General features: G+C 47.5%; 1 protein-coding gene across 3 annotated transcripts in view; it reads right to left on the bottom strand.

Annotated features, from left to right (window-relative positions):
* Window positions 1-4,785: 4,785 nt before the first annotated feature.
* CTNNBIP1 (catenin beta interacting protein 1) overlaps window positions 4,786-10,621 on the bottom strand; it is a 61,411-nt gene continuing 55,575 nt past the window's right edge. For all 3 annotated transcript variants that reach the window (XM_007491603.3, XM_056795811.1, XM_007491604.3), the window contains one exon: window positions 4,786-5,447. In XM_007491603.3, the coding sequence (XP_007491665.1) occupies window positions 5,389-5,447 (59 nt within the window). In that variant the 3' untranslated portion in view covers window positions 4,786-5,388. The remainder of the gene's footprint in view (window positions 5,448-10,621) is intronic.

The raw sequence follows: 10,621 nt of genomic DNA, 5'->3' as shown, positions 1-10,621 counted from the left end.
TACTTCTATAATAGGAGGGTACCATGAAGCCCTCCCAAGTGAGGAGGATGGCTCCTGCCACAACTTCCATATGAGGAAAGTGGTTATAACCTTCTCCTGTATAAGGAAAATGGTTCTCCCACAACCTTCATATTAGAAGGATGGCTCCTCCCAAAACCTCCATATAAGGAGGGCACCCTAAGCCCCTTCCATATAAGGAGTCTCAGGTTAGCCAGCTTCTCATTTCTCACCACTCCAAATTCTGAACTTTTCCAGCATGCCTTCCCCACTCCTATTTTCAGCTTCCTTTTCTGTGTTGTCTTCCCTTATGAGAATGGAAGCTCTTTGAGGACTGGGATTGTCATTTTTTTCCTGCCTATTTTTGTACTTCCAGCCAAAGTGGCATTTGTTAAGTGCCAACTATGTTCAGGATGCTGGGGAAGAGATAAAAAAGAAATAGTCTTGGCTCTAGAGAAGTTTTGTTCTCACGAGCTCCCTGCTCCCCACAGAAATGATGAGGATTCCCAGTGTGCAATGTTGCAGGTACTGTCAGACAAAGGAGATTAACTTTTACTCAAAGATTTTTCTTTGTTGCAAGGAAGGACATATTAGAGAATATTTGGATGATGTTTTTTCAATGCCTAAATAAGTTATTGATTGGAAAAATAAAGATAAGGCCATGAGAAAAAATGGCAGCAGGCAGGCAAACCATATGTTCACTTATGATAAATGGACCTAGGTGGATTGCATTGGTCTTTGTGGTTTCCGGAGTACCTGGGGCACCTGGTTATAGCCTGGCCTGAGTAACTGGAAGAGGTATGAAAGTACCTTGATGAGCATCTTCCTGCTAGGGCAGGGAGAGGAGGAGAAATCACGTGCCCTGTTCTTCCAGGAGTTGCCCAGACTTGAGGAAAGAGTTGGGGGTTGGGGCCAGGGTAGGAGTCATGTTTAGAACAAAATGGAATGCTTATCTCCCCACCCCCACCTCCCTTCAGGTGAATAAATAGTAGCTGGGAGAATTGCTGCAGCCAATGTAGCTTGAACAGGCCCCTTTATAACTGGGGAAAATGATCCTCTGCATTGTTCTTTGTTCAGGTGGCTGACCACTTCCTGAAGGAGGGAGCCGCACAGGTTCCCAGAGGCCCCCCCCCTTCCGAAGTGCCCAGGGGAAGCTCCCAACACTAGTTACTGTATGTCAGATTCTTTCCCCTACTCCCCGCACCAGCAGCCACTCCGAGTGGCTCATTTTTTCAGAGAGGGAATAAGTTCAGAACCATAAGACTTAAGAAGAGGCCCAAAAGGTTCCAACAACCATGGAGCCCTTGCCTTTAATGGCAAACTTTTCTCAGTAATTCATAGTGCTTATGATGCAATGGAGAAGACTCCAAATTGAATGGATGCTAGACAAGACTGCAGAAGCCATTGAGTCTAACTGATGAGGTAACAGTCCCAGAGTGACTTCCCCAAGATGCCATTGGATCAGAGATGGAACCTGAACCCAAACATATCCAGCTGATTCTAGAACCAGCACTTTTTCATTATGGTGGCCAAGTTGTTGCCCCCCCCCCAAACCCTTGCCTTCTCTCTTATGCAGTAAGGGGGGGGGCTAAGTGACTTGTCCCAGGTCACACAGCTAGGAAGCATCTGAGATCAGATTTGAACCCAGGACCTCCTGTCTCTGGGCCTGGCTCTCAATTCACTGAGCCACTTAAAGTTTTTAGAAATAATTGTCTTGTCTTTGTCTAGAAGCAAGATGGCACAGTGGTAAGAGGATTAGATTTGGATTTGATGGGCCTCTTAGGATCACAGATTTGGAGCTGGAAAGGACATTGGAGGGTTATCTAATTGAACTCATGGATTTTATAGAGAAGGAAACTGAGTTCCATTGGTTGTGACTTGCCTGAGGTCATACAAGCATTAAAGGGCACAGTTGGGACTCGAATTCAGTTCCTTTGGCTGGCTGGCTCTTCTCACTTTTTTCCAGGACCAAGATTGGTCACTGACCTTCTTCTGAATTTGGCAGCATCTTAAGTAGTCACAGCTGATGGAGTCTTCTCTCACTTCTTTCTTCATCAAATTTGAACCCAGGGCCTGCTGCTCTAGGAAAGGTACTATCATGGAGAGATGAGGGAGAAAAGGGACCTGGACACCTTCCTGCAGAAAGGGAGATTTGAATTGTCTTGAAGGGAGTCTACATCGTTTATGATATTCTCATAGCAGTTTGTTCAGCCTCCTTCCAACGAAGAGATTTCCCGTCTACAGCTACCATACCATGCTGCTATGAATATTTTGTTATAGATCATATATACGCTCTCCTTCCCTTCCTTCCTCCTCCCACCCCTAATTTTATTCCTGCCTTCTCCTCCATTCTCCTGGCTCTTCTCTCCATCTCACTGGGAAATAGGAAGTCCTCCCCATGGCTGGCCTAAGATGATGAAAAGAAATCAGGATGTGTGCCTAATTCCCTGGAAGAAATCGACTCAGTCTGATCCTTGTCAAGCTATTAAAAACTTTTATTGTTATTTTTTCCCCAACAGTTACATTTTTAGTCAAAAGATTAAACCACAGAAACACTTTCACTTTTCTTCTTCAGAAGATGAGACAGATCAGAGTTGTCATTGGGGACACAAGAGAGATGTATGCTAGCCTGACGAGGGCTAGGCCCAGGGCCAGAAGAGAAACGTATACCCGCTACAATCTGGAGTCCGACCCTTGACGCGAGCAGAGCTGCAGTTTGGGAGAGTACACTAGGCAATTATGGGACTGAAACCCGACTCCAAGAAGGGGACCCTGGTGCGTCGGGGGCTCTTCTTGGGTCTTATGATTGGGATTCCAGCTGATTACGCTGAGAATGGTGGGTATGTTGTCCTCTGCTACTCTCCCACTGTGCTGGTATCGGCTTAGAGCTGGTATTCAGGAGGGGAAGACAAATCTGAAATAACACATTCTCTTCCTTTCCCCATCATATTTGTGACCAAGAGCTTTGGGGAGGCGCTAGGCCGGCTGAGGGGGCTAGTTGGTGTGTGGCTGTGAAAGGCTTATATTGTACCAAACTAACTGACCTTAAAGGGATTTGACTAGAGATCCTGGTGGCCTCATTAGCACTACTAATTGGTCACAGACAGCAGAGTGCTCTGGAGCTTGAGGTCATTAAATTGCTGGCACTCTACTAATGCATTCATGCTTTGGTGGCTATTGGTTGGCCCCCAGCCTTTGGGCAGATAGGGCTGTTTGGCTGATCCATGCCTCCAGGGAAGGGGTTAGGGTTAGAACCCTTTATTAAAATGTTGGGACTTGGTTGGGGATGGGGCTGAGGCTTCCTCTTCCCCAAGATAAGCTTCAAATGGACTTGGCATCTTTTCCTGTTTACCTGTTTGAAAGTAGTCTTGTGCATATCACAGGAAGTCAGGCAGGGACTGGTCTTTCAAGGGAAAGATGGGTGGGTGACCATGGGGAGCTTCTGCTCTACCACTGCCTTGCAGGGCTTTGGCACTGGGGGCAACCAGATTCCTCCACACTGACCTCTGGCTCCAGAGGGGTGGGGACTTAATAAATGTGAGCCGACACTGGCCCTGTCTGCCAGGCTGGTAGACGGTCCTGGGAAACCTTGGCAACCAGTACAGTTGATGGCTTTCTTTTCTTAAAAGGGGCAGTGCAGGCTGGGAGAAGCTGCCCTGTAGGCTCTCCAGACACGCTAGTTACTGCAAGACTGTTAGTGTGGAGTCAGGGTGGGGGAAGCACAAGAGAGGAGAGGACATCGGTGGGAAAGACAAAAGGCATCCCTGTGAACCGAGGCTCATCTCCTCAAGTGGCCACAGGTTCCAGAGCCACGGATCAAGTAGTCTTGTGGAAAGGGCCTGTGTGCTTCAGTGTGGGACCTCAAATAGCGACTGAGAAGAGCTTGAGGCCAAAGCCTCCCCACCAAGCAAGAAGCTTCCAGGATGCAGAACAGACAAGGTTTTAAGGTGGACAGAAGCCTGGACTTTTCCCAGCAACAGCAGCCTCACTGTGAGAGTCTGACTGTTAGACAACTACAATGAGTGGTGCTCATGCGAGCTCTCTCTCTCTCTCTCTCTCTCTCTCTCTCTCTCTCTCTCTCTCTCTCTCTCTGTCTCTCTCTGTCTCTCTCTTTCTCTCTCTCTCTCTGTCTCTCTCTCTCTCTCTTCCTCCTCTCTCTCTCTCTCTCTCCCTCCTCTCTCTCTCTCTCTCTCTGTCTCTCCTCTCTCTCTCTGTCTCTCTCTTTCTCTCTCTCTCTCTCTCTCTCTCTCTCTGTCTCTCTCTCTCTCTTCCTCCTCTCTCTCTCTCTCTCTCTCTCTCTCTCTCTCTCTCCCTCCTCTCTCTCTCTCTTTCTCTCTCTCTCTCTCTCTTTCTCTCTCTCTCTCTCTCACACACACACACACACACACACACACACATACGTGGGCGCGCGTGCATAATCTCAGCTCTTCATGACTGTTAACACTGACTCTTGTGGAACTGAAATACAGTCCATTCTGGGTCCTACTTTCCAGCTTTGGCCCAGCCCAGGGTTCCTTTAAGATTTCCAGCTCCAGTGAGGGCAGGTGCAGTTATTAATGTAATACACTCTTGGGTTGGCTTCCCCCTGGGGCCAGAGATTCAAGCAGCAAAGGTGGTGTGGTTTTGTTGTCGTCGTTGTTGAGGGGGGGAATCTATGGCAACTGGAGCCATGGAGGAGCCAACGGAAAATCAAACACATGGATCATAATTATGCCAATCGAATTCAAAAATAAAATTTAAAAGCAGCAGCAAGCTCTTTGTGTAATAAATATTGCAAAGCACACTTGGTTGGTTTTTTTTGTTTGTTTTTTTTTTCAAGTCAAATGTAACAGCCAATGCCCCAAACCCTGTTCTCTGTACTCAGAATCAAGTTGTTGAGCTCAGCAGAATACCTGAAACCAATCAAAGAGAGAAGAGTTTTCCTTTCACCAGCCAATCAAGAGTTGTTTCCAGTTTTAGGCAGCCAATCAAAACCTTTTCACATTCCTAAAAATGACCTAAATAAAGCACCAAGGCATAGGAGAGCTTCCTGGGAAGTTCTGTGCCCAGATAGCAAGAGAAAGGATGAGGTGGTGAAAAAGGCAGAAATAAAAAGAAAAGGTTTCCATTGGTCAGGATTTAAAAAATAAAAAGATTTCTCCCTGTAGCCAATTGCAGAGTCCATCCCTTTGAGCCAATCCCATGTGCACCACTGGTCTTTCCCATGATAACACAGCCAGCTGAGTAGTGGGGCTGGAAGGTGCTTTCCAGGGCAGGGTAAGAGGGGTTTGGGGGCTTAAAGAGTGGGAAGGAGGGGGAAGGACAGGGAACCTGGTGCAATCAGCCAGCTTCTCACTGGCAGAGCTCTCATGGCCCTTCTTAGCTTCCAGGGGATTCCAGGATTCTTTGTGGCTATTGCCTCCTGTCCTCTGTCTCCGACCTGGAAAATGCCATGACCACGTCCTCTGCACCTGCATCATAGAAAAACAAAAGCCAGGTAAGGAGGAGAGGGGTACCAGCAAATGGTTGGGCTGAGGAAGCAAGATGGCGGCTGACCCCACTGGGATGCCTGAATCGGCCTCAATCCTAAAACTTCCATGGCCCACAAGGCCTCTTAGGACTATCTTTTGCCATCCTGACCCAAACTGTTCAGCACAGCCAACCTTGCCTTCATTGGTCTTCAGAGGGTCCTGCTCATTGTGCCTTGATTTTCTAAACTGCTTCCCATCAGCAGTGCTGCTAATATGGCTTCTAGAGCCATAACATTTAGAATAACCAACCATAGCTAGGTACTGGAAGCAGCTGACTTCAGGAGCCCTGGAGGCCTGAGGGTAGGGATGAGTTTATTGCCTCAACGGACGCTCACTTCATTATATCACTTATTCATTTGCCATGACTTGACAGACATAATAAGAGAAATCTCATTACTGACCTGTTGGAGACATGAAAGGGGTTGTAGGGTTGGAAGGCAAGAGAGGAGGATCTCCTTCACAGCCTTTTAATAATAATAATAATTATTATCATCATTATTATTATTATTTAAAAGTCAGCGTTTCTATAGTGCCTACTGTGTGCCAGGCACTGCTCTAAGTCTTTGGAAATATAATGTCTTTTGATCCTCACAACAACCATGGGAGGAGGGAAAAGCTATATTATTATCTTATTTCACAGATGATGAAATGAAGGCAAACAGAGATGACATTACTTGCAAGAGTCAACTTTGCTGTTTTTTAATAAATCATGTAAATTGTTGAAGTGTCTTATCATGTCAGCCTCCTGGGCCTTCTTGGTACCTTCAGGTTAGAGTCGGGGAGGTTTGGAAGTTGGAGAGATTATTCACTCAGTCAGCAGCAAAGCCAAGATCCAGAGCCATGGCTCCAACTAGCCCACCACCCTGCGCGGTCTGGCTGCTCTTTTCTTTTTGCTGGGTCTTCGTCCAGGTGATATCTTCTTCTCCCTCCATACAACTTCACTTGATGATGCCTGCATTAGCTCCCATGGTTTCAATTCACAATCTCCAGCCCTAACCTGTTGCTCTCACGTCTCCGCCTGCCTTTGGATGTCCTATAGACACCTTAAACTCACCACATCAAAAACCACTCACTCATTATCTCTCCCTCCAAACTCTCCTCCCACCCCGCACTTTCCTATTACTGTTGAGGGGGCTATTGTTCTCCCAGGGCCCTGGCTCATAACCTAGGCGTCATCCTCAATTCCTCCCTCTCTCACCCTCCCATTCCACGCTGCTGCCAAGCCTGTCACAGCATTTTCCCTTTGTAACATCTCTCCAACATGCGCTCTCCCCTGTCCTCTGACCCTCCATAACTCATACTGGATTACTGCAATTGCCAGTGGAAGGAATTCTGCCACTCCCGTCCAATGCTCTGCTCAGCTGCCCAAGTGATTTTCCTAAGGCTCCCAGCAGAGGATGCCACCCCCTACTCTATATATAAACGCCAGTGGTTCCTTACCGCACCTTCAGGATCAAATATGAAACCCTGCTCAAGGCCCTTCCTAACATCCCCCCTCTCACCTTTCCCAACCCCTGGTGACCTGGCCTCCTGGCTGTTCCACCTCCAATTCCCTCCATCTCTCCTCTGGGCATTCTCTCACTGTCCCCCCTGCCTGGAACCCTCCACGTCCCAGCTAAAATCCCTCCTTGTCCAGGAAGCTGTTCTTAACCCCTCTTAATTGCAGTGTCTTCTCTCCATTGACTGTTTCAAATTTATGCCATCTAAAACTGGTTTGCATGGCATTTCTCCCATTAGACTGAGCTCGAGAGCAAGCCCAGTCTTTTACCTTCTCTGGATCCCCAGCACCTAATACTGAGTCTGGCACATAGAAGGTATGCAAGAAATGTTTACTGGCTGACTGGAAGCTATGCTTGCAATGTTCTGGGGTCTAAAGGAAAGGAATTCCTGGCCAAAGTGTACAAAGGGGAGTGAGTGGGTGGCACAGTGGATAGCGCACCAGGACTGGAGTTGGGAGGACCTGGGTTCAAACGTGGCCTTAGGTGCTTTCTAGCTGTGTGACCCTGGGCAAGTCACTGAACCCCATTTGTGTAGCCTTTTTGCCTTTCTGCATTGGAGTTGATGCTAGGACAGATACTAGGAAAGGTAAAGGTTTGACTTTTTTTTTAAAGTGTGCAAATAGCCAACCATAGTCGTCACATCTGTAATTCCTTCTACTAGGCAGACTGAAGAGGGCTGAGCTCTGAGCTATGGGGAGGGCTAACATAGACCGGCTGCCCTCCCCGAGCCTGGTACCAACAGGGAGCCCCTGGGAAAAGAATGCTGGGGTGCTGCCTGAGGAGAGGCCAAGCAGATCAATTCAGACCTTCCGTGCCATAGCCAGCCTCTACGTAGCCACTGCCCTTCCACGCTGAGTGACGGGGAACCCAGTACTACAAAGTACATGACTTGTTCACACACAATTCTGTTATTTTCCCAAATGGTTGGACCAATTCATAAGCTCCACCAGAACCGGGTATTAGTAAATCTGCCTTCCTTCCCATCACCCGTCAACAGTCTGTTTCTGTCTTTTACCAGAGTCTGATGGGCATGAACTTACGTCTCAGAATGGTTAATATGGGCATTTCTCTTACTAGGGATTTGAAGTATTTTCCTATTTGGTCATGAATATTTTTTAAAAACTCAGTTTTAGTAATAACTCTAAGAAGGGCAAAGGCTAGGCAAATGGGGTTAAGCGACTTGCCCAGGGTCACATAGCTAAGAAGTGTCTGCATCCAGATTTGAACCCAGAACCTCCTCTCCCCAGGCCTGGTATTCCATCCACTGTGCTGCCTAGCTGCCCCTTGGTCCTCAATACTTTTATCTTCTTCTGAAAACTGCTTATATTCTTTGACTCCTTCCTGATGAAGGTTTGGGCCTTTCATGTACTTTGTCAACTTAATCAATTCCAAGCCTCAGATGAAAGAGCTGACTTCATCTGAACCCTGCAAAAATATTCCTTCTTTCAGAGTTAGTAAGAATTATGACAGAGTTGTGCTCATTGTGAATGCATTTCTTACCACCGGATGCCTGGGCAGGCCAGGTAAGCTCCAGTTTGCTCACCAAACTGCTTTAGATCTCGTCTTACTCTCATTATCCCCTTGACAAAAGCCAATTATAGGACAGCAGCAAAACTCAACAGGTTAAGCTTTTTCTCTGTGGAACAAGAACTGCCAGAGAAGGGAGATTTTCTGCCCTGTTGTCTGGGGAGCACAAAGAGACATGTGTTTGGAGTCTGATGAATAGGGAGATTTCAGTCCTAGCTCTGCCTCTTACTGCCTGTGTGACCTTGGGCCAATCACCTAACCTCTGTGGGTTTCATTTTCTTCATCTGCAAACTGAGGAGGTCTGCTTGGATCATCTCTAGGTTCTCTTCCAACTTCTATCTAGTTTCGTTTGAGCTGCTGGTCCCAAGCTCTTCTGGATGAAACAACATGAGCTAGTTAGTGACAGGGAGGCACCATTTAGAGAGCAACTTAAGGTTTGCAAAGTGCTGCATGCCTGCTATCTTATCTAATTCTTACAGTGCCCTGGTGAAGTAGGGATGCTCTTGAGCTCTGTTTTCTTGATGGGGAAACTGGCTTTGAGCAAGGTCTGGCCTAATCTCTGGCCACCAGTCTGCCTGTCTCCGGCAAGCTCCAATACGTACAAAACCTTTTTATCTGACTTAAGGATTCTGGTCCAGGCCTTCATGAAATCACTTCCTTTGTCATGTTTTCTATGATGCAGGCTTCAATGTCTGGCCAGCAAAAGGCGAGGTTTGGGGAGAGCGGAGCGAAGAGGGACAAAGAGAAACAAAAATGTTCATCCACACCCACTCATTCCCAAATCTCCAAGAAGGCATTCGGTTTAAACTCCAGACACCTGGAGGGGAAATGAGATTTTGTTTTGTTTTGTTTTTTGAGGGGAGGGAAAAGGGAAGAGGAGAGTCTCCTCTGGGCTCAAACTGAGTCTTGGGCAAATCTGACCCAAACTGCCCCTTCCATTAGACCTCAAGGGCCTTGACACTTGGCAGCCTGGACTGCTGCTCTCCCCTCTGGAGGGACGCTTAACTGCTACCCAAACAGCAGTCAGGCGTTCTTGGCTCATTTCTATTGAGCATTCAAGGAGGAATTTTTCCTAGGAGGGGGAGGATCGGAATGGCAGTGACAGGAAAGGCAACCCAAGGGTTGTTTAGTGGACTGGTGTGAGCTGCTATACAAATCAACTCTTGGCATGTGAGTGGGTGCAGAAGAGGACAACTCCCACCCCTCTACCCCCAGCCAAAGTGGCACGAAGCTTCTCCCCCTTCTTCTGCATCTTCTTCCCAATATTTCAATCAGCCAGTGGGCTGCCATGAGCTTCCTTTCTAGCTGCTTTCTGTTGTATCTGGAAAATCAGATTGGGGGTTCAGTACTGGGCTCCGGAAGCACTATAGGGACCTACCCAGTAATTCAATTCTCCATTCTAGGGAAGAAAAACCTATAGAGTCTAACATCCTTACTGGCCTATCCCTGATTTGACATCAGAGAACTCAAAGTGCTGCTTAGGCAAATGGTCCTTCTGGGGTTCGGGGCCCTGGAACTCCACTGGTTCTACCATGATTCCTACCATTACAGAGAAAGCACTTCTGAGAAAGGATTCAAACCATTTGACTTTTTGCAACGAGGATTCCTTCAGAAGGGCCATCAAAGGCTCCTCTTTTAGGAAACCCTGCAGCCGTTCCTTTAGGATCCCAGGAACATGCTGTTCTCTCCCCGTTCTGAGGACCACACAATATCACTGCAGGCAAAATTTCCTAGCAACAGCAGAATCCAAGATTACATCATACCCTGCATGGTAGCTGAGCTGGTGACCTAACAGATGCTGAATTTGTTTCCATTTGCTTCCTTCCTATCCCACTAGATAAGGAGGGAGGATGGAGGGAGAAGGGAGATGTTTACTAATGAATCTCAGGGCGAGTTGCAGCAGAGATGCTGGTGGTAAGCTTACTCAGTCCTGCCCCCATCTGCCTCCTTCTCTCCTTGGGATTCTGCAGTTTTCCTGCAGCTCTGCAATGGGACACAAGATCAAAAATAGCCTGGGTCCTTCCAGGGGGATGCTGGGAAGTCTGCAGTCCAGAGGTTGCCAGAGGATCTCTCACCTGGCTCAGTTCT

This window comes from Monodelphis domestica, chromosome 4, assembly GCF_027887165.1.
Source record: "Monodelphis domestica isolate mMonDom1 chromosome 4, mMonDom1.pri, whole genome shotgun sequence".
Lineage (NCBI taxonomy): Eukaryota > Metazoa > Chordata > Mammalia > Didelphimorphia > Didelphidae > Monodelphis > Monodelphis domestica.
This window is presented reverse-complemented; position numbering and strand designations above follow the sequence as displayed.